This window comes from Epinephelus fuscoguttatus, linkage group LG2 (assembly GCF_011397635.1).
Source record: "Epinephelus fuscoguttatus linkage group LG2, E.fuscoguttatus.final_Chr_v1".
Lineage (NCBI taxonomy): Eukaryota > Metazoa > Chordata > Actinopteri > Perciformes > Serranidae > Epinephelus > Epinephelus fuscoguttatus.
The window spans coordinates 28,600,431-28,624,976 of NC_064753.1; the positions used below are offsets into that span (position 1 = coordinate 28,600,431).

The 24,546-nt window shown below is 42.2% G+C and overlaps 1 protein-coding gene across 1 annotated transcript in view; it reads left to right on the forward strand.

Annotated features, from left to right (window-relative positions):
* Positions 1-24,546, forward strand: part of sbf2 (SET binding factor 2) — a 129,580-nt gene that overhangs the window by 102,918 nt on the left and 2,116 nt on the right. The window contains exons 28-40 of the mRNA XM_049596115.1: positions 19-159; positions 2,017-2,100; positions 7,551-7,729; positions 8,959-9,135; positions 9,557-9,658; positions 15,420-15,605; positions 16,658-16,784; positions 18,459-18,586; positions 20,572-20,796; positions 20,899-21,006; positions 21,145-21,338; positions 23,381-23,468; positions 23,559-23,690. Coding sequence (XP_049452072.1) covers positions 19-159; positions 2,017-2,100; positions 7,551-7,729; positions 8,959-9,135; positions 9,557-9,658; positions 15,420-15,605; positions 16,658-16,784; positions 18,459-18,586; positions 20,572-20,796; positions 20,899-21,006; positions 21,145-21,338; positions 23,381-23,468; positions 23,559-23,690 — 1,871 coding nt within the window. The remainder of the gene's footprint in view (positions 1-18; positions 160-2,016; positions 2,101-7,550; positions 7,730-8,958; positions 9,136-9,556; positions 9,659-15,419; positions 15,606-16,657; positions 16,785-18,458; positions 18,587-20,571; positions 20,797-20,898; positions 21,007-21,144; positions 21,339-23,380; positions 23,469-23,558; positions 23,691-24,546) is intronic.

A 24,546-nucleotide genomic window follows, 5' to 3' on the forward strand; every position in this document is an offset into this window, starting at 1 on the left:
GTTGTGTTCTTCCTGTAGCTCCTGCCTCGTCCTCAGAATCGTCCAGTAGTCTCGAACAAGAGAAGTACCTGCAAGCCATCCTCGACTCTATCCCCGTCTATTTCAAAATGAACGGGAACAACACCCTGTCCAACCGCTCCCTCATCGGCCTTTCACCAGGTACACGGATCATAATGATGTCCAGATTATATTGTTATTAACTGGATGATGCTGAGTTTCTCAATTCTCGCTGCTGCTTGACCATTTAGATTACATAGCTTATATAGTTCTAGATTATCGACCCCTCATGCTTAAAACAGTACACATTGATGTGTTATATAATCTGTCATTTTAAGTTTTTGGATCCCTGATAATGCAGTTAGCAACAAGACAGTTTGACTGCTGGGAAAAGCACAGGTTAGGTAAAACATTAATGAAGGCTCCTCTCTAAAGGCCTTTAATTTAATTTACTTTAATATATTTATTTTTTTATTTATTACCAGACAAAAAAAGTGCTGTAATTTCTTAAATATTCAGTATTTTGTATAAGTATGTTGGTTACTTCTCAGGCCACCAGAGTGTGAAGGCCTTGAGCCATAACATTAATCCCACATGTGCAGTAGCATGTCTCTAAAACTGGAACACCTAAATGGAATGCAGCCATTGATGTTAATCAATTGCCCCTGTAATTGACAAGTCAAATTGTTGGGTGTGAGAACGTTCTGTTAAAACCACTGAGGTGAGTCTCACCATGACCTTACGCTGCGTTTACGTCATGTGGATGTTGCTGTATTTGCTAGTTTGCAATGTATGAATCTCCAGTATATCTGACTTGCTTTTGTCAAACGTAGGTGGATACCTCACAACAGCTCACATCAGATAACTACTTATTATTTAATGATAATTTGGTAAACTGAGATATTTCTTCATCACATTATACAAATATAAATCAAGATTTGCCATTGTTATGTCTGTGACCTAAATTTTGGATTCATTTTCATGCCAAAAACTGGTAAATATAATAACTTCTATATGACATGAGCACATCTTTACCTAACCATAACCTTATATACTATTATGATTTAAACCTAACTCTTAGATTGGTGGAGTCTGCAGAGAGTTGGTGCCTGTGAGACTTGACTCTGGGATCGTTAGTTTCCTTAAACCAAAGCCACGTCACCTGACTGCCCGCACTCCTACCTGACCTGAATTCCCTATGCGATGGCCTCCACTCTGCCGTGGGAAAAAACTGAGTTTGTTTGCGAGGGACAAGAGGCCACCCTGAGTTCATTTCTTCTGATAAAGAGAAAAACTGCAGAATTGCACTCTTTATTTTTGTTCACTGCGGCTCTGTTTTTTCTCCAGAATCAGGCAATCACTCTCTTCCTTTTTGTGTTTGCTCTGGTCCGCAGCTATTTTTCACCTACTTATCTTTCAGTGTGTGTGTGTGTGTGTGTGTGTGTGTGTGTGTGTGTGTGTGTTTATGAGACAGAGAGAGAAGGAGATTCTGTGGGAGAAATACTGTATCTGATATTTGGCAGCATTTGGAAGGAAATTTGTACAATAAAAGGTTATGTAAGAATCACAGGACAACCTGGGGTCACTGCCGGGCCTATCCATCTCCTGTGAATTCACCCCCCTCCTCCCCCATCCTGGACATACTGGACAATATGCAGTACACTGCACTGGGCTGAGGCTGTGTCCAGGATGCTCATATACATGCACACGCTCACATTCGCTCATTTAACCATCATCTTGTGTTTAAAGTGCTCAGATCCGATTACAGGCTCCTAATGGGAAAACTGGATTTAGCTCAATTCTTCAGTGTCAGGATGAGTTCAACCTGAGCCAGAAGGCAAAAGTAATCACTGCAGTCGGATTTGTTTTCATTTCTAGATGAATGGAGCTCACATTTGTCATCTTGTCTTGTTTATGATTTGGTGCAGGCACTATGAAAAAAAAAAGTTACTTTCCTGAATCCGTCTCCTCATCTGCCACTTGTTGTAACGTCCTGTTGTGTGAATGTTTTGTCTTCAGGCAGTGACAGGAGGACATCCAGGATGCCGAAGATGGCTCCTGTCCATTTAGACCTCCCATTCTCAAACAGCTTTACCAGAGGAGGTGAGTGTTGTTTCCTACTCAACACGTCCACGTGCCTCCTCCTGCTGCAGGCTAAAATATGAAACACCAGGATCTGTCATTGTTTGCTCACATTTTGGATGATAACTCTAGTCTATGGGGGTTTTTTGCCTGCGCTCCTGGTGTTTCCAGATGTTCTGCTGCTCTCTCTTTTGTCCACATGGGTCACATGTTCTCCCATTTTTTGCTTGTTATAAAACACATTTCATCTCATACTGTAGAAATATGTGTGAATGTGACATTAAACTGGGCCAACACTACTTACAGGGGCAGTTCAAACCAAAATCAGAAATACTTATTTTACTCTTACATGTGGTGCTATTTACTAATTTAGATTGTGTTGTGAGTTGCTGAGTGTTAGACATGTCAGTCGTAGAGATGTCTGCCTTCTCTTGAATATAATGGAACTAGATGGCTCTCAGCTTGTGGTGCTCATCATGAGCCAGTTACTCAAGATAATCCATACACCTTGTTTTGGGTAAATGCTAGAATGTACCCACTGAACGGAGTGGTTCTCCTACTGCCGTCCTACTTTGCTTTGATCACGTACTGTCAAGGTCGGAGGTGAGTAGGGTAAAGGCCAAGACGTGGTTTCCGTGTCTGCATGTCCACGAGGGTCCTCTTTAGTCCATATGATGTAAATGTCATCATCCACCCATGTCTGTGAGCACCATGAACCCCGGTGCAGATGTGCATGTACAGCTCATTTTTTGTGACCGTGGGGATCTAGGCATACAAAGCACACTGACTGAGCATGCTCCAATCTCTTGCTCCACACTCCAGTCCAGTCCAAAACACTGCTGTCAAGCCAGCCACTGCTGCCTCACCATGGTTAAGTTACTTTTAAGTTGGATATTTACCAGATACTTACTCTGGACCCGGCAGCATCTTTATAGTCTTACGTTCACCTGATGTTGGCAGTAGGATGCAAGCTCACCTCCCAGCTCTCCTGTCTACTGCCAGGGCTAACATGGAGTGTCAGTTGTACTATAAATACAACTGCAAGCTCATCTGTGTGACCACAGCTCTCTGCAAACATTCAATACGGGAAATATCGAAGTATGAGCCCTTAAGGCAAAGAGTTTATGGTTAGGCCTGGCAAAACACTGTTGTTCAGTGGGAACATTCTAGCGTCGACCACTGTTGTTAGCAGTTTCATGTAGGAACTGTTTTCTTTCTACCAAACTACACCTGCCAGTCACATCATAGTGCAGAAGCAAGCGTGCATCCACTCATGGATGAGACGCTTGTGTTTGTGACACAGCTGAGCTGTAGCATTAACTCCATTGTGCTAGGTGAGCTAGCAGTAGGTGAATGATTCCTTCAGTGCGGTGATATGGTTGGCAGGTGTAGTTTGGTAGAAAGAAAAAAACTGCTCATAACAAGGTCTGTGGATTATTTTGAGTAACCGGGTCATGATTTCTGGAAAGTGACAACAATGTTGAGTTTTTCAAACAAATTTTTGGTGCTTTGAGCACCACAAGCCGAGCACCATTTAGCTCCATTTTATTAGAGAGAAGGCAGACATCTCTACAGTCGATATCTCCAACACCCGGCAACTCACACTAAAACAATCTCGACTAATAAATAGCACTAAAGGTCAGAGGGAAAAGATGTATTTTTGATTTGGGTGTGAACTGTTCCTTTAATCTGTAAAGTAAATTGCATTTGCTAAAAGTGATCTAAATGTTGTAAAAATACCTTTAAGAATAGCTGATTCTACAATAAATGCAGACTTCAGGCTGTAATTCCTGTAGTTATAATACCATGAATATAATGCCTCAATGTGAGCAAACATAAACTGAATATTTGTGAAAATACTGGAATCATACAGCACAAAAATTATAAAGTATTGAAGGGTAAGAGTGAGACGTAATAACAGACTCTAAATAAACTAAATGCAACCACGGGACAAATGACAGTGTATTCTCAGTCATTTTCTCATCAGTCAAACAACTGATGCTGAATATAATTTGAGCCTTATTATTCAGCCTGATTATTAGGTTGTTATATGCACTTTGTGAAATATCTATTTATTATGTGAAGTGAAGGATTTATATCTTGAAACAGAAATTCATTGCCACATTATCCATTTTGTTATTGTGACCTGTGGTGTTTCTGGCGATGATCATTACTGTAACTGTAATCTCACAGATTAAAATTTAATGCACTGTTAAAGTGACACACCATGATAAACATGTGAACTGGAATGTGAGCTCTTCAAAGGAAACCATCAGTACAGACTGTTTGGTCTCAGCCAGATGTGCTTGGTGCCAGCACATGTCTGAGGTGTTAGTCAGATGCATGTTAAAGGGGAACAGAGTTCTTAAACTGACTCAGCACTAAAAAGGATGACACATCGCTTCTGGTTATTTAAAACATGACAGTTTATCTCCCATGTTTCATTCAGATAGTTGCAACACTGTCCAGTCATTATGTCCGGACTTACAGTGCAGGATTATCACTGACAGATTGTTTGCCTTCTTGGAATTAGGAGTTTCATTTCGAGTCAGATTTCACAAGAAAGTTATCCAATTAATCTAAGATAACCAAGGTCAAAGGTGTAAAGACTTTTTTCCAACATACATATTTTATCCAGTGACAACAGTTCTGAGGAAAACTGTCTGTTACTCATAACCTTATAACATTTTCTAAACATATTGATAATGCAGATGGAGGCAGTGAACAAACTTTACTGGAAATGAAAAGAGATGTAGTGATGAAATAAGATGCTTCAAAGATCCCGAAGAGGGTGCAGCAGACGGAGGTGGCGTCGATGTGGCTGATGTTATAAATTTCTGAGGACTATGAGGTCATAGAACGGTTACTATCTTGTAGTCATTTTACAGTAAACCGTGACACAAAGCACAACCAGGCAACACCTGTTAATATAAATGTACATAGAAAATAATGGTTATTGTGTTCATTTATAATTGTGTTTAATTCTTTCTAAAGCCCTCTTTGTATGGGACTAGTATCACCTGGAGAGAGCTCAATGATTTTGGGTCGTAATTTGTTGTTTTTGTTTCCCCGGGGCTTCTTTTCTGCCTCTTCCTAAGTAAAGAATACAGAGACTGTGTTGGCAATTATAAATTAAAGATTTGACGGTATTTAGGGTGCAGATGGCTGCCTGCACCCTAATGTTTTGCTCTCAAAACTGATGTTAACTTTAGTAAATCCAGTAGAATATGTGGTTAACCTCTGTTGACATGTCTCTACCTACGTACAAACTTGACTTCAGTCTGGTGCACCTGTTACAAATACAGACATGTTTCTGTAGTGCAATCTGTTGCATCTGTTCCTGACAGTCTCTAGCACAAAAAGACTTGTTTTCACACCATCAATCATAACCATGAACACAATTCATGCATGCTATGACAATCATCCTCTCAATCATTTAAGAATGAAAACTTTTTTTTTACTTTCACTTTATGTGGACCAGCTCAGTCTTTGACCTTTAACGGTAACTCTTCATTTGCATGTTTCTGTGGTCTGAAATGGTTAGCAGGGCAGGTGGTGATGTCCATATGATGTTGACATGATTTATTTTTTCCATGCCCCTCTCCCTGTCCTCATCTTCTCTCTCTACCTCCTGTACAAACAACCAACCAGTGCTTGAGTACAGAGATAAACTATTCACTCACTCAAACCAAAAACCTACAAGTAAGGAGAGAATCCAGCATCAAGGTATAGTCAAACTGTCTCTTCTCCCTGCCAGTCCTCTTAAACGCTCCTTATCTTTCTAATGCTTCCTCCGAGCCTCATTCCTGTTCCTCTCTCTAACCTTCACAAGTGCTCACTAACCAGGTCACCGCTCCATGCTGCAGACCCCTTACAAAGACTTTGTTAGACATAGTACTAATCATGGCTGACCTTGTGGGTGCTCCTCTGGGAGCTGTGGTCTCTCCCAAACCAGAGTGGCTGCTCTAATGTGGCCTTTCCCATTGTCAATGTGCTGGCTCAGCGGGGTTAGCTGTGGTCAGTTACGAGCCCAGTCCAGGCTGAGGAGGAAAGGAAACTGTTTGTCATGATAGACAAATCATGAATCACACAAAATGAGGCCCCCTCTGATCCTGCTGTATAACAAAGACAGACTCAAATATTCTGTATACGTGACACAAAGAGAGTAGGATTCATTCAATATTTATAAAGAAAACATAAATGCTCCGATGCTGTTTTTGTTGCCTGTTTATCTTGAGTCATATCAGGTCATGTTAATCTTGTTATCAGGTGCAGCATCAGGTGTAAACCAGGGATGGGAATCCAAAACCGGTTCCAAATTGTCCAATTTATCTGGATCACTTATCTCCGAACTCATCCATTACTTTCGTCAGTGCCAGCATGTTTCCTGACAGTTGCACATTGCAAAACAATGACATCACCACTCGTGTCTGCACTGCTCGAAACTTGTTACCGGACGGAGTCATGGCAATGACAAAGAAACGGTCCGAAACATGGCTTCATTTCACGAAGAAAGATGATAAATGTGCTAATTTAATGATTATTTCAAACAAGGATGGAAACTAAAGCAAAATGCTGAAACATCTTTCTGCGCAACATTTGGTTCAAATTTCAGGAATGCCATGTATTTGATAGTTTACGCACAAGGGCCACTGCTTCCCAACCGAGCAGCACATCTATTACTGAGGGTAAATATGCTGTTGTAATAACAATGCAGCCACGCAGGCAAGTTTAAACCTAAATGAAAATGAATGCTGTACAAATATACTTTGTGTCCAGACTCAGAGATAATAAAACAGTTGTTTTGATGACAAACACAACATACAGAAAATTGATCAGGAATGAATTAGGGAATTGATAAAGAATTGGCCGGATAAGCAGAGTTAATGATGACATTGATATCAATAAAATCGCATCTGTTTTTATCCCCAGTGTAAACAGCTCACATCTGTGAAAAGTGTTACCAGCAGCATTTGAAGCCCTCAGTACAAACCCCAGTTACGATTCTGTTTGACTTTAATGAGACTCTTGCATAACCGCCCTGATTGCAGAAGCCGACAATAGCAGCCGTTTGATAGCCGTACACATGCAACTCAAAAGGGCTGAAAGTGATTATTGTGAAAAATCATGTCCTTCCTGATAGTGATTCATGCCATTGGGAAGGTATTGCATGCTGGTTTTCAGAGAAATGTTCTTCTCGACTTGTTGACTTGCAAAGAAAATTCCAACAACTTCTGCTTCTAATATCTCAACACACCCGACCCGCAGAGGCGACTGCTTTGTTGGTGGACTGAAAGAATGACGGCCTTTACATAATCCCTGTTGCACTGCTGTGCATGTAAATGTAGTCCGCATGTCATGTGTTGTTCATCATTCAGCCTTAGTTTGTTTGACAGCATGTGTACATCAGTGGCATTTGAACAGGCCGGCTCCTGCGTGTGTGACTTTTGTTTGTATCTGTGTGTTTGCAGGCATGTGGGCTAGCCTGCGCTCCAGCAGCAGACTCAGTCATCACCCGTTGACAGGAGACGTGGGCGCCAGACTAGCAGGGAAGGATCTGGCGCCCCCTGCAGGTAGCAGCAGTCTGCAGGCGCAGCTCCTGAAACAGCAAGCTGCTCTCTATGTCTTCGGAGAAAAGTCACATTTAAGGGTGAGAATACAAAGAAAGCTGCTCTCTGGGGGCTGAGCGGACATTTTGTTTTAAACTGTGGTAAATGCACAGTCAGTGTCCACTTTATTAAGAACACCTGTACAGTCTAATGCAGTCCAATACAGTTGTTCATAAAATCCATTTTTATTATGCATATGATGTTTAAATTTGTTGGCACTGTCATCAAGGTATTAATTTATGAATCAAAGTCTATGTTTTAGGGCTGAGGTCATAGATAGTGATTGTGTAGTACTGCAGTGATTGAAATATTTAAACGTCCAGCCTCTGCCACGAGTTTTACAAATGCAAACTTGAGCAAAATAACCCAAACAATGACAGTTTGTTTATTTGAAAAAATACTGAAATAATATTGTAAAATCTTTAAAAACTATATAAAAAAATGACATGAATAACCTGTTATGTGGCTCGTCCCACTTATGATCATATGGGATACAGTCTTTCCATGCTCAGACACAAACAAGATACTCCAAAAAGCCAATCATAAACAGGTTATCCATGTCCATGTAAACACACTCAGTGTCACCAAAAACAGAACATTATGAACTTTGTAAATGTGGGATTTCTCACAGCATGAATGATTAAAGACAGGCTTGTAAATAAGCGACAACACAAGAAGAAAAAAGCTAATAAGGTAAAGGTCAAGAACGAACAGGAATCAGGGTGCTGTTGTTTGTCCCTCAGAGACTGTAGTTTGTGATGTTTTCATTTTATATGATAGTGTAAAGGTTTTTCCTCTCGCAAATGTGTAAATGAGCTGTACAAAAAAATCACTTTTCAACATAGTGCAGTCCAACACCACCATGTACAGCCTCAAAACATCCCATAGATTTGTGACACCCCCTGTCGTTTAGGTGTTAAGACACCCACCATGAACTACAGCGCCCCTGCTTCAGGTCTGACCAGGGACTTTTACTGCATCTCTTTCTTCCTCATTTCCTGTCGTCTGTGTCTGCTGTCACTCTCTAAAGAAAAGTGCCCGATAAATAATAACAACCAAACAAAAAAAACGTATACCATATATGTGCATGCAAAGAAAACTGAAGTATTTAATGTATTTTGTGGTACTCAGTGTAGTCTCATACTTCAATATGTTTTAATAGTATTACTGTTTTTTTATATGGGCCCATGTCCCCCCGTAGAGAGCAGTTTTAAATCTGAATGGATTACCTCAGAAAATAAACTCAAAATTTCTCGCTCTTTGTCGGCAGGGCCTCAGAGTGGACTCCTCTCTGAACTGTGAACTGGTGCCAGTGGACTTTGCAGACACACGGCAGGTCAAGGCCTCTTTTAAAAAGCTGCTGAGAGCCTGTGCTCCCAGCGCCACCTCGTCTGACTCAGAGGACTCCTTCCTCAAGGCCTTGGAGGACTCTGAATGGATCCTGCAGGTGAGCGCACACACAAACAACACTGTTCCTGTTTTTCTTTCTTAAAAGGACTCACATTCACAGTGACTCAGAGTCAGACTCTAAAAATTGTGTGAGAACGACCCGGCAGTCCGCTCTTACTGCTCATCCTGTGTATCAGATTCACATAATGAATAAATCCACTCTGAAGCCATTTTCCCAAGGGAAACAGCAGAGCTCTTATCATGCTGGTTATCTGATTGACCCCCCACAGCCTTCGTCCGTACATTGAACATATCATAGAAAAATATTATCTGTGGGAAACCCTGCATAGGCAACAGGCAGCACTCAGCAAGCAATTTACCAGTAGACCAAACATGGTAATGTATGCACAGCGAGGATTAATTGTGAGTGTGTGTGCATTCTGTACGTGTTCACATGCACATATGTTGATCTCCCACAGCTTCACAAGATCCTGCAGCTGGCACTGATTCTGGTGGAGCTTCTGGACAGCGGCTCATCTGTGCTCCTCAGCCTGGAGGACGGCTGGGACATCACTACACAAGTGAGTGAAGAAGCGCACAAGTAAGATGTTAGACCAGAGAGTTTGTATTTGGGTTCCTTTCCATCAACCTGTTTTCCTACCAATTTTTATGTTGCTTATAACAAGGGGGAAATACCAGAGATTAAGATGGTCGGTAAGCTGTCTAAATGAAAAGCCCATAAATGGAGAAATAAGCAGACGGGGGTTTTAAGTGTACGTGACCACAACTTCTCTGGTACAAGTCCAGATGGGGGTCCTTGTTACATTTCACTATCCTCTTTATAAGCATAGCAGTTGATAAAAACTGCATATGGGACGCATGGATCAAAAGAAACAGATTAAATAAAAAAAACAACACACACACCAGCATCATTCTGAGTGGGAAGGAGCAATAAAACACCATTATGTGTCTGAGTTACTGGCGCTCACGTAGTAACATCATCTCTCCCCACCCTCCTTGAATATATTTGCAAAAATATACACACTAATTGACATTGTATTTTGGTAACATTTAAAAAAAATAAAAAAGCTTGTGTGAAATAACTTTCATGTGGGTGCAAGCTGTAATTGTAAAATGTTAAAAGAAAAAAAATTACTTGTAAAAGATGAACTAACAACAGAAAATAGCCGACTGTTAATAAAAAACTTGTTTACATTGTAAGTAACTTTTAACAGTTTCTTATTGGCTTTAATGTGAAACAAACAAACGTCAACAAATGTAAAAGACGTAAAAAAGGATCCAGGTGCAGCCATACAACCGTTAAACAAGAGAGTACGTCAGATAAAAAGTGCTTTTCTTACAGACAGCTTTTTATTCAACAGCCAAACTGATGCAACTGGACTCAAAGTTTTGACAGAGCTGCCTTGTTGCCCTTCATTATCGTAATCTGATGCACTATATTAAGACTTAAAGCAGAAACAGGTACCTCACATAATAATAGAAGGTTATTAGTGATAGTTTAAATGTGAATTTTGGTTGTTGGTAGGGCTGGGTATCAGCACTCAATATCAAAATAAACAATACCAGCAGAGAAGGCTTACGACCGTGTCCCCAGGGGCATCCTGTGGGGGGTGCTCCGGGAGTAAAAGGTTGGTGTCCCCTTGCTAAGGGCCATCCAGTCCCTGCACCGAAGGAGCGCGAGTCTGGTTCGCGTGGCCAGCAGTAAGTCGGACCTGTTCCCGGTGAGAGTTGGACTCCGCCAGGGCTGCCCTTTGTCACTGGTTCTGTTCATAACTTTCACGGACAGAAAGTACAGAAGTACTGGTGGAAGGTGTCAGGTTTGGTGACAGGAGGATCTCCTAGCCCCATTGAACAATGACTTCCGGCTCTTGCTGGGACAGTTCGCAGCAGAGTGTGAAGCAGCTGGGATAAGAATCAGCACCTCCAAGTCTGAGGCCATGGTCCTCAGCCGGAAAAGGGTGGATTGCCCACTCCAGGTCGGGGGGGGTCCTGCCTCAGGTGGAGGAGTTTAAGTATCTCAGGATCTTGTTCACAAGTGAGGGTAGGATGGAGCGAGAGATTGACAGGCGGATTGGGGCGGCCTCAGCAGTGATACAGGCTCTTAACCGGTCTGTTGTGGTGAAGAGGGAGCTTAGCCAGAAAGCGAAACTCTCAATTTAAAGATATTTTTTAGGGCATTTTGCCTTTATTGGACAGGACAGGTAACCGTGAAAGGGGGGGGGTGACATGCAGCAAAGGGCCACGGGCTGGATTTGAACCCGGGCCGCTGCAGCAACAGCCTTGTATATGGGGCGCCTGCTCTACCACTAAGCCACCGACGCCCCGAAGCTCTCAATTTACCGGTCGATCTACGTTCCAACCCTCACCTATGGTCACGAGCTCTGGGTAGGACCGAAAGAACGAGATCGCAAGTACAAGCAGCTGAAATGAGTTTCCTCCGCAGGGTGGCTGGGCTCAGCCTTAAAGATAGGGTGAGGAGCTCAGACATCCGGGAGGGACTCGGAGTAGAGCCGCTGCTCCTCCACATCGAGAGGAGCCAGTTGAGGTGGTTCGGGCATCTGGTAAGGATGCCTTCCGGACGCCTCCCTTGGGAGGTGTTTAGGGCATGTCCAACTGGGACCTTGGGCCGCCCCAGGACATGCTGGAGGGATTACATCACCAGGCTGGCCTGGGAACGCCTCGGGGTTCCCTCGGAAGAGCTGACGGAAGTGGCTGGGGAGAGGACTGTCTGGGCTTCTTTGCTGAGACTGCTGCCCCCGCGACCCGGACCCGGATAAGTGGAGGACGATGACGATGACAACAATACCAGCATTCGATGCTGTTTGTTCCTCTAGAATCCAGAAAAAAAGACATTTGTATGGTTTCGCTTTCCGCCAATCACTGCAAGTTTTCCTCGATTTCATGCGACGCAGCAGCTACAACCAACACAGTCTGTGGTCTGGTGACATTAAGTGCTGTTTATTTGATGGAGTTGGCAGTTAAGTGTGCCTTTAAAGGCCCAGACAAACCAAACTGACATCAAAGAACTTGTGGCATTGAAGGCCGTATGTTGCGTCGCCTCACGTCACCTGAGTCTTGGCCAAAAAGTTGCACCTGAACACACACAAAGACTACAGCAAATGGCCAACTAGCAGATACATTCTGCCCCAGTGTGAGAGGAAATAACTCTACATAGGAGCAGGCAGTGGTAGTCTGTATTCATTACTCAAAAATGGAAACTGGAAGACCGACAGGACAGGCAAGATGCTAGTTAGCCAGTTAGCACTTTAACAACACAGCGCAATGTTGAAAGAACAAATTATATTAATTGTGCACTACAGAACAATAACACAAACACTTACAAACCGTTCCTATTAAAGAGCTCAATGGCTTAAAAATAATTAACCTAATTATAAAGTTTGTTTTGATCTCAGCCCTCTTGACTTGATTCGTTTGTTTGCTGTTTTCACTTCCGTTTTTGTCTTATGGGCTGAGCTGAACTACCAATCATAGTGATTTTAGAAACAGACAGGCTCCACAACAAATCAACATGCTTAATGTGCCAAGGAACAACTGACAGGGGTCTACAGGGGCCAACTAGCACCAATGGGGCAGGACACACCGCAAAAACTAGGGCGACAGACATTTACCGATGGCCCGACATTGACCAACGGCTGGCCGTCAGCTTGGTGTGTTAAGGCCTTAAGAGTGATGATATTGGAACTGGTTGTAATTTTCTAAGAAATACCCAGCTCTAGATGTTGTCAACAACATTTTTAGGGATTCTCCACAGAGTCAGACTGCCCTTCTCAGCGGGCCATGTGTGAATCATAAATCTGGCACACCTGCTTTTCCCGCTCATCCCGTAATCAGCCCTGTCACTGGTGACCCAATTATGTGGAGACAAATAATGAAAAGGTCTCGAAGCCTGTCTGATTTGTGCTGATTTCTAAAGTTCACGGTGCTGATTTTAAGGCACGTAAACAAAAAGTCACTTTCGATCCTGATCAGATGTCGGTATCCATTTGCTGCTGCATCCAGCATTTCATTGCATGTTTGCTTTCTGAGATCATATTTTCCACGTTGACCTGTTAAGGCGCACATGTTTGTGTTGCAAGCGTGTGTCCTTCAAAATGTGTTTATGGGGTTTGCGGAGCCCTGGGCTGCTGTTTAAAAGCACACTTTGTGGACCCCTTATGCCAGGCACGTGTTCGGCCTGGAGCATCTTTCTCCATGGGCCACTGGCTCCATCACGCCAGGTCCTGATCAGCCCGCACAGGCAAATGGCCTCCATATGCTCTGGCTCTCCTGCCTCTGTCCACGGACCATAGACACCCAGCAGACAGGATGCAGAACCGTCTTTGCTTTCTTTTTTTAAACCTCTGGTTTCTGTTTCTCCGTCTAACCCTCAGCCTCTCTCCTCTCATGCCTTGCTCTCTCTTAAATCCGCTCCTCAGTCCGCTGTAGTCTTACAAATAATCTGAGGGGCTCATTTCACTGCCGGGTTTGTGGGGGGACTTTCTCTACCACTCAGGGTTGGATGTGCTTTTAAACCTCACGGGGAAGCCATGAACTGTTTTTCTCGCTCATTCCACACGCGTCAGGGCTCATTAGTTGTGTTGGAGGAGACACGGGCAGGGAAGCAGGCCAAGCGCACTGCATGTGTAGACAAGTGGTTCTCAACTGGTGTTTTGTGGAGCGAGCTCAAGTGCGCCTGAAGACTTTGCTGCAGTGTTATATAAATGTAATTGATAGCAGATGATCAGTTTAATGTTGTGTTGTCAGAAAATGTTGTGTTGTGCTCTTGAAAGGATGCAAAGCAAAGTCATACCATCTAAGAAAAAACAAGTATGTGTGCTGAATTATAATCATGCATTACAAACTGAAAAATATCTGCACCGTCGTGGTGACACAGCTGCCACATTCCTTGTGGTGTGAGTGGTAAAATGATCAATTTTTTACCAGAATATCAGGGACCTTTAACCCTCTTCATTTAACATAATGAGAAATATCACATTCAGTAAGTCACAGATGCTCTGACACTGTGTTGTTGAGCAAGTATTTCTTCTATTTTTGTTAGACCAAATGAGGTAATTACAGATATACTGTTATGTGCATAAGTGTTAGCAGAGACTGTAACAAGAACCAGAATGTTGGAGGTCATTAGAAACCATTAGTTTGTCTGTCAGAGAGCTTTAACACGTTTATTTTTCAACTGTAAAATCCACTCATTATAGTCACAATTCTTAACTAGCCACTTAGAAATGATTATTTATGTCAGATAGAATCATATCAGTGTAAAAATGTTTAAACTTTCAAATGTGAGTGTTGGTCTTAACCTCAAAAAAATCCATCCAAGATTCATATAATCAGAAATTATCCATCAGAAAAATTCAAATACAACATCAAACTAGACGTTGTCACAGGCTCAAACACATTCCAGTTATTCTATCTTTAAACAGGTTACACTTTGGCTGCAGTGAAGACGTTACAGATGTGGGCGGTTCACAGAGCAAATGTGTTGCACAATGTATCGTTTTACTGGCTACACCTGCAGCACACACACGGCGTAAGGATGTCACTGGCAAACAAGACAGTGAGTTTTCATTTTAGGACTGTGTGGGATTGTTTCCTCAGGTTTTGGTCTAAGTACAGTGCAGTTAAACTTGAACTTTTTTTCACAGAGTTTGTGTAATGTGGTTTAATTACCATCTATAGACTACAGTAGGCAAAGTAAAGGATAAAGTCACCAAGTAACCGCCAGCTGGTACCGGGGGGTTGCCTAGGGCACCAAATACGGTAGGGCTGCCACTGGGGTCAGTTCAACCCTAAAATCAAAGATACAAATTTTTCCTCTTACCTGTAGTGCTGTTAACAGTCTAGATTTTTAATTTTTTAATGAAACTGTATGATCCATTTCTATGTAAAAGGGCTACACACACCTCACGCAAAAAATTGAAATAGAAGACTGGCCTTTTTATCCCATTTCATTGATTACAGTGAAAGTTTAGTGTTGCTGCAGCCACTGTGCAAACAGCCACGTTCATTACTATATCTCTCAAAACATAGGTCAGCGTTTCTGTGAAATACAATTCCAGAACAATATGAAGTGTATTTTCCTGGAGCAGTGTGTATTTTCATATTAACCAAACTTTGATAGTGTACCTTGGGAATTTTTTTTAAGTACGCTATAACAGGACCAAACACACCATGATCCAGGAGAAACACACAGAATTATATTTTGTCCAGTTAATGGATGATTGTTAATACTGCAGGTAAGTCTTATCTTTGACTCGGCCCTTTCTCATATTTCACCCTCACCTTTTCTCTTTCTACCTGTAGGTGGTGTCTTTGGTGCAGCTGCTGAGCGATCCTTTCTACCGCACTCTGGAGGGTTTCCAGGTGTTGCTGGAGAAAGAGTGGCTGTCCTTTGGCCACAAGTTCAGCCAGCGGAGCAACCTGAGTCCTAGCAGCCAGGGGGGCGGCTTCACACCCATCTTCCTGCAGTTCCTGGACTGTGTGCACCAGGTGAGGTTTTCATTCACAACCGCATGTTCTCCACACAGTCAAGCATCCCCTGCCTCTGCTACGTGACTTCTCTCCACTTCAGCCCAGATGACTCAACACCATTCATACCGTCTACATGAGCTCATCACATTCCTCAAATGCATACGGGGGGGGGGAATTCAGCTGTCATTATCTATACATTTGGTTTAGTTTTGCACTTGCATTCCCAACACCGTGTGTGTAATTTCAACAGCGTATTGCACCAGGGAGACTGCAGGGAGGCTGCTGCCCAGATGGTCCATGAACCCAGTGATCAGCACTGAGCTGCTTGCGCTCGCGTGTTTCAGCATCCCTTCACATTTCAGTGCGTGTTTAGAGCTGCATGTGGAAAATTGCAGTTTGGGGGATTGAGAGTCTCTAGGAAGGTCGGGTGTACTTGAGGATTTCAGGGGAGGGGAGTTAAGAATGAAGCTCATACAGCTGAGATCCAGGGAGCTGTGTCCGCTCTGAAATGCTAACATTAGAGGATGTCGTGCTTTTTGTGTCTCCTGGGGTCACACAGATCCACTCCCATACACTTACATCAACACATAGTTTCTGCATTTGTCTTTTGAAACTGTAGGCCTGGCAGCTAAGACAGTTTGGCGGGGGTCCTGGGGTCTGGAGAGCTGTAAACACGGAGGGGAAAGGGGATTCGGACAAGGGCTGAAAATAGAAGTGCCTCATCTCCAAAACAGCTGTTGTTTTTGCCAGTAGACCCAGGTGGCCTCAAATATTCAACACTTCTCTCCCATTGGCCACCTCACAGCCCTGAATGGGAACAATGGAGCTGCAGTCCTGCTGGCTCAGTGTGGATTGTGTCTGGCAGGGATGATATCACTGACCTTTGCCCCCCTCCTACGAGGACAGGAGACACTGTTTCCTGTTTCTAATTGGTCATTTATGCACCGCAGGGATGTGAAGCCACAACAGGAGGACACGTTCCAGCTGTCACACACACACACACACACACTCTGACCTTCACTCTCTGTCTCTTAAGTCTAATCTTTATCCATCTTTTCACGTCTTTGCAGATTTTGGAGCAACATCCTCTGGAGTTTGAGTTTAATCAGTATTATCTGAAGTTCCTGGCCTATCATCACATCTCTAACCGCTTCAAGAACTTCCTGTTGGACTCAGACTATGAGCGCTTGGAACATGGTCAGTGTCCTTTACAATTTAAACCAGAGGGGGTTGTTTTTTTAATATTATCTGTTTTTTTTTCACTGAGGAAATGCTGCATTACAGTTGGCTGTGTTACTTTAATATAAGCGGGCACGTTTTAACAAAGATTACTGCAGCAAAATTAATACGATCTCCATGTAAGGAGCAAAATTAATAAATACAAGAGTTCCCAGAACTGCAACACATGAATTTCTTCACAGAAGCAGAATCAGGCATCTGCAATGGTCCTGCTTGTTGCACCCGATTTTAAATGTGTAGTGACAGTCGCTAGATCTCCCAAAACATAAATTACACCTATGTGGTAAAATACATTATTAAAGTGTTTTTATTGAGCCAAAAATGCAATTACATATATCATGTTGTAGTGACATTGTTCATTTGAATGAAACAGTTTTGAAATGATAAGCTCACAGATATAGGAGAACATGAACAAAACATGTAAACAAGACAAAACATGGGTGTATTAAATGCGTGGGAAGTAAATAAAGGGTACATTTAACAGTCTAGATACAGGACTTCTTTAACCCCCTCTATTCCCTTATCCTTTTCCCTTGTCTCACTCAGAAACTCATAGTCAGAATAGGATACTGTTGAAGAGTGGTTTAGGAACTGCACTTTGTGCGAGGTGTGATACGAGAGGTTGCCAGATTGTGGTATATTGTTGGAGTCTGCCCTTTAAGACGTATCTTATCCTTTCCAAGTGTAATGCGCTGGTTAGGTCACGTAGCCACATATTGTAGGTTGGAACTGTTGTTTCTTTCCACGACCTTAGTAATAGCTTTTTTGCTGAAATGAAACAGTAGAGGTTAGAGAGTTGTTTTAATACTTCAGATACACCCAGAATGATTAATAAAGGTTACTATTTCTGAGATGCTGTTTAAGACATTGGACCAAAAAGATGCAACCTTAGGGCACAAGACACAGCTGTGAGAAAGGGTTGCTTCTGAGGTTTGACGTCACACACTAAATTATGTTGGAATTTAATGTGAAGATACTCAACAAATATTGTCTTACTTATATTTGATTTAAGTTGAAGCTATACTATGCAGTGGGTCACAGGTGTAAAGATACTCGCTGTCCCTCTTGGATGCCTGCTACTTACAGTCTGGCACCTGGTCGCTACCTTTTTATAAAGACCCGACTTCACCCGAGCACTGTGGGGGGACAGGCCATAAACATCCCAAACACTGAAAATAAGAAAATACACGCAGAGGGCAGAATGTGCAGAAAAATACACCTCCACACACTTCTGTTGGGTCATTGGTGAAGATTGAGAGGGATTGCGTCTGTATGAATCTATACATTTTTCTTTTTAGGAAATTCCTTTACAGTATATCTTTCAATACTTTACATAGACTTGGGCAAGTGCTGCTAACTGGCCCTAAAGTGAAATCCAGCATAGTGTATCTTTTAATTATGAGGTGAGTTGTCATGGTTTTTGTTTATGCTTGAAGATACATTTTAATGAATGCGTGTAGATCTTCACTGATGAACATAGCCAGCCAAAACCTTCTCTCATACCCTGTAATATAGCACATAAACTCTTTTGTTGAATTACATCTTTTACAAGCAGTGTTGCATCAGCCTAAACAATCTGTGAGATTAATTGGCCCATGTGTTCAACAGCTTCTCCCTTGTGTTTTTTCACAGGCACGTTGTTTGAGGACAAAGGTGATAAGCAGGCCCGGAGAGGCATCTGTATCTGGGATTGCATCAACAGGATGCACAGGAGGAGTCCCATCTTCTTCAACTATCTGTACAGCCCCTCAGAGAGTGATGTGAGTGTCTCTGTCTGCCTTTCTGTTCGTTATGTAACAGAGCTCCCTGAGCATCCAACAGCTACAACTGATTCATGCAGCTCCCACACTGAGGAGTGATGGTGTGGTTGAACTTTCTTGTCCTGTCATTTATATAAAAATAACTAAAAATGTAGAAGTTTGCATGGTCTCCCCGTGTCAGCGTGGGTTTTCTCTTGGTACTCTGGCTTCCTCCCACAATGCAAAGACATGCAGTTCCCGCACTGAGGCGTGATAGTGTGGTTGAACTCTCTTGTACTGTCGTATATATTATAAACAAAAAGTGTACTCTTACTATATAAAACCAGTCAGCCAGAAAAAAAATAAAGTCAGCTGACAGAGAACATGCACAGTAATGGTTTTAACTGTGATTCTGAACATAATAATGTAGTAATATTTACTTTAGAACACCATGTGGGAATTTAATTTGAAAGGACAGACACAGGAAGTGGCCACGCTCAGCAGTCAGACAGGAGTCAGGTTAATTTCCAGGGCTGGTACCTGCGGTTATTCCACAGGCTAGTTAATAACATATCGGGCAGGAAATCCAAAGTGTGGGATCATTTTGAGAAGATGAAGGACGAACCCAAGGTGATATGTAAACTCATCTTCATTGGTCGACTACAAACACGACGTATCATCTGAAACATGTAAGTAGCTGCATGCCCATTAGCCACTTAGCACAATCATTACTGCTTTGATGACAGCGTCATTAACAGGAGGCTCGCTCAGTGTGTGACGTGCACTTGTAGATAAAATATAGGCCTATATTAATGAAGGCTCATTAGTACGGTTTTGTATTTCTCTGTAATGTAGCACAGTGTTAACAATGTTACTGATACTATTCTTTCTCACACCTTCAACTCAAACCATTGTGTTGGCCCTAAATGACGACTATTGGTTGACTAGGAAAATTCTTAGTCAGAGGCAGCCCTACTTTTTGATGATTATAAACTAATGGAAATACACATTCATAATTATGAATATTATATTCAATTTCTGCCAATAGATGCTCCTAAATCCTACACACTGGACCTTGATTAAACAAAAATATTCTATGGCTACTTATGTTGTTTACCTCAGGTGTTGGTGATAGATTTACATTAACTAAATTACTGTACTTTGAGGTATCATTTTTATTATGCTCCTCTACACTTCTACTCCATTACATTCAAAGGCAAATATTGTACTTTTTACTCAACTACATTTATTTGATAGCTTTCTTTACAAGTTACTTAATAGATTATTAGTGCAAAATATATATATGTATCATCACATATTTAGCTACCCAGCAGTGTACAAGGTCGTTAAAATGTACCTCTAACACCTGCAAAATCATGGTCACACATTAATGCATTGTAATTCTAATCCAATAATATCACAGAATATTATCTGATCATCATGTGCAGCCGGCGACACTGCTGACTCATGCTTGATTCATGCTTGACTGCACAGCCAATGTGATGCTCATACATGCTTGTATGATGTCATGTCTTCAGACATGGGGTCCCATGTGGTAGGTTTTCACCTGTCCATGCATATCCAACATTTTCTAACTGTGCTGACGTGGATAGGTGGAGAAAATGGAGATATATCATGCTGTGTGCGTGAGTTTTTGATACACCGTCTCAGACAGTTATGGAGACTATCTGTTTGGCGCCAGGAGAAACCTGCTTGGAGTATAAAAGATAAAAACATTACTTCATCATGATTCCACGTCCGCTCATACCGTCTGTGCATAACTGAGACGTACCAAGATGTTCTCTGCAGGGTTCAAAGAGCAGATTAAGCTTGTTGAAAATACCCCGTACACACTGTTATTTTACCATTACAAGTTATTGACATTTTGATTGTCCTCATCAAGACATGAATCTGCATATTATTTTCCCCATTTTCCCCACAGTATTTTACATAATGGACACAGTAAGATTTTATCTGATTCTCACTGAAGCGTTTGTGTTTTGTAGGTGACCCTGAAGCCTTCAATCAGCATCCCCAGTCTGAATAAATGGGACTACTTCACGGATGAGTCTCTGTCCACGGGGCCATGTTACGACTGGAGGATGATGGCTGCGAGGTCAGAGAGCTCAGAGGAGGTAGACTCACTCTCCAACAGTAAGAGGAGGATCGTGTGGCCGTGTTACAGCAGCGTGGGCCGCGCCCAGCCTGACGCCATCACCAAACTCCTCCATGTAAGAGTTTCTTCCCAAAACTCTAACCTCAGGTTTTGACTTGTTTGTTCTCGTATCACATGTCATATTTGTTGTCTTTCTTGGCTGTTGTTGTTGCTGCAGGATGTCAGCAGGCTGGAGGGTGAGCTGAACCAGGCCTCTGAGAAATGGCAGACAACTCTGGAGAGAGTCCGAATCAGCGTTCAGGAAGACCTTGCACAAGAAGGAAATGTGCGTGTTGGAAGATTAACGATGACATGCTGTATTAAAAAATACCAGGAATAGTCAGATACTTCAAATCTCACTTGTTAAATTGTGTAAAACTGTTCTTTTCCCACTCATACTTTTGTTATTTCGTGTGTGTTGCAGCTACGTAAACAGTCGGCGGTGTCCATCTCAGGCCTCATTCCCACGTCCAGCCTGCAGGCCTTCCAGCGGCGCTCCATGCTGCACCTGCCAGACAGTGGGTTGGGCGAAGACCGCAGTACTGCCGCAGCCAACGGAATCAACCGCCGCGCCGCAACACTATACAACCAGTTCACCCCCAAGAGCGAGGAGAACAGGTGGGTCGTGAACTTCCTGAGTGCCGGAACAAATAAGAAGTCCACATTTGATTCCGTTGAAACTGCTGCCGAGGGGCCTGTCCAGTTTTGGAAGATGAGTCAGCGCTGTGGAATGTGTGTGTGTGTCATGTTTGTGAGGATTTTCTGTACTCTGTTAAACTCGGGGTGTGTAATTTTACAATTACTGTGAGGTTAAAGTACAGTCTCTTGGCTCTAATATCTGGATATTTTCCTCTCTGAGTTGGACAGTTGTGGAATGTTTTGACAGACAAAAGTTTTAACAGATGAAGTGCATCAGAAACACTTAACATTCAATACATATTTTGAGGCATAGAGCCACTATCATCTTATCCATAAATCATATAAATAATCATTTAAATTATTCCAATTTCTATAAAATATTTAATTATGTAAACCCATTCACACGCACTCACACACCAACAGCCATCGCGATCATTTTCAGGTTCAGTATCTTGCCCAAGGATACTGCAGACTGGAGATTGAACCACCATTCTTACGACTGGTGCACAACCCACTCAACCTCCTGAGTTACAGTAACCATGTTAACTCTCCTGCAGCACAGCTATGATATTGTTCCTCATGACCTCGATATTTTGCTTCCTTTTTTTCAGTTCAAATTTATCTGTGTTTAATTTTCTTGACAGTTTGTTGATGATAATTTAAAGATCCCATACCCTCCTGAGACCTGAACTTTTGTTTGGTATGCATTTTTAATTTCTCCCAGCTATTTGGGATCAGTAGGACCAGATAAGTATAAAAAAAAAACTACACATTGTCAACAATAATAAAGTCCCAATCTCCTCAAACGAGACGATTATAAAGTCCCAATGTCTTCAAACGAGTACTTTCTAATTAACAGCGTCTTAGTTTGTTACTGTTGCTAAAATTGGTCACCTTTGTTGCCATATCAAACTACAAACATTATTAATCATAAATAAACAAGTTTCAACCATAAACTGTGATCAGGTTTTAGAGCTTGTCCTCTTTCGTGTCGGGGTTGGCCGCATACTGACTTGGCAGAGATGGCTGCCATCTTGTTTTTACATGGATTAGTGTATTGTGCTCTCACTACCACTAGATGGCATAAAAAAGTGTCCACGAAGGAGAACAACAGGTCTTTGTTAGGTAGAATGAAGTAGAAGGTGCAGTAGACCCAAAATGTGATGTCCTCATATGAGCAATATACCTGTATTCACGCTCCATTTATCTGATTATTCAGCATTTCTGCACTCTTGGCATCTCTGCACTGTCATTGCAGCCGGGGGAATGACTGTAATGGCTCTCTCTATCTGTAGAGACCGTGTCACTGGAATTGCATTGCTGATGTTATTCACATTCGCTGTAAAACGTGCTGACAGGAAATACAAAGGGACCCATTTAAAATGTTGATGTTTCAAATTTGAAACTGTCTGAATCGTTGTGACATCACAACTTCATGGGAAGTCCTGACGGCTTGTTTAAGGCACAGTTTAAGAATGTGTGCACTTCTCTTTGGACTGAGTGTTTGGATACTTTCACAGGATTTATATAGCATCTATACCTGCTTTGTGATAAGAAAGACATGGAAGTCTCACTTTTTACAATCAGGGGCCTTTAAATACGGGATTTTACATGTTAATTGGTTCCATTTCAGAAAGTTATGAGAGTTGAAATCTCTATGAGAAACCCTGGAAAAAAAGATAATCAGAATATTCTGGACTTTCCTATTACAGAATAATGAAACTACGCATCTTTGGCCTCTTTACACAGCGGGAACAAAAGTACAAACAGTACTAGAGTTGTTCTAGTACATATGGGTGACATGATAGTCTGGCTTTGAGCTGTCCACTGTGTCCATTTGCTTTCTGTGCAACAACTGGGATGAACTTCATCTGACTGTGATCACGGACAGGAAAAATGAGTCAAAAAGAATTAGGAATGTTTTCAAAGCTGACTGCTTTAACCATCCTTTGCAATCCAAAAGGTAGAGACATGACATCCAGTCAAGATGCACTTGGATCTCACTGTGTGTTGTTCTTCAGGTCGTACGAGGGGATCCTGTATAAACGTGGAGCGCTGCTGAAAGGCTGGAAACCTCGCTGGTTTGTATTGGACATCACGAAACACCAGGTGAGCCGAGTTGCACCACATTCATGTTTAAAGAAACGCTGAACCCTCACCTGAGTGACGGACTGCAGGTTAACATTCATGTTTTCACAGATGAGGTACTACGACACCGGAGAGGACACAAACTGCAGAGGCCACATCGATCTGGCAGAGGTGGAGTCTGTGATGATTGCCACGCCCACTATAGGAGCTCCCAAACACATCAGTGAAAAGGCTTTCTTTGACGTGAGTACAAGTTAACCCAAATGTCCACTGGATGCAGCTGCTGTGTCACGTCCCTGTGTTTCATGGGCCAGTTCACAAATATTTGCCCCAGAAGTGGAGCATGTGTTCCTCAGCAGCCACATTTCAAACGCTGTTAGAGTTGTTTTGCTGGTATTTTCTGTGTTTCATGAGCCCATTGAAAACACATTTACAACTCAATATGAATGTGGTGGCTGATATTTGTGGCTGTATGTTACTTGTTTTAATTACCGTACACAGCACACCATCTTATTGAGACTGTGGCGGAGTTTTTTAAAGAGAAACAGTCACTTCCTTCCTTCTGCCTTACAGGCTGCAGAGAAGTGATGTTGGTGTATACCTATAAAGACAGGATAAGATTATCCTTTAATAGTCCCACCATGGGGAAAATTGCAATGTTACAGCTGCAAAGGGGATAGCAGTAACAAGAAGCATTAGCAAGATATAATTAAGTAAACAGTAAAAAGCAACATATAAGTAGACAAATTTAACAGTTGAACTCACATTAAAGGAAGGCTCTGCCCACTTTTTTCATCAGATTCTGTTACTGCGGTGCGGTCCAGTGTAGCACTGTCCATTTCAATAGTAATAGGTTTTCTCCCTCTTGAGCAAAAGAGGTGTTTTCACAGGTCATGCAGCAACAATTTCAAAAGTATTTGTGTCTTTCTACAGCATAGACAGCCCAGTTTTATGGAAAGACCATCTTTTCAGCAGTGAAATATGCTTTAAATAGCCCAATGATATTGCACAGCTGAATAAACATTGATATTGTCAGCTTGTATCTTTGAAGTTTTCAGACTTTAAGCTGCTCTTGCAAAAAAAAACACCTGGTGTGTAG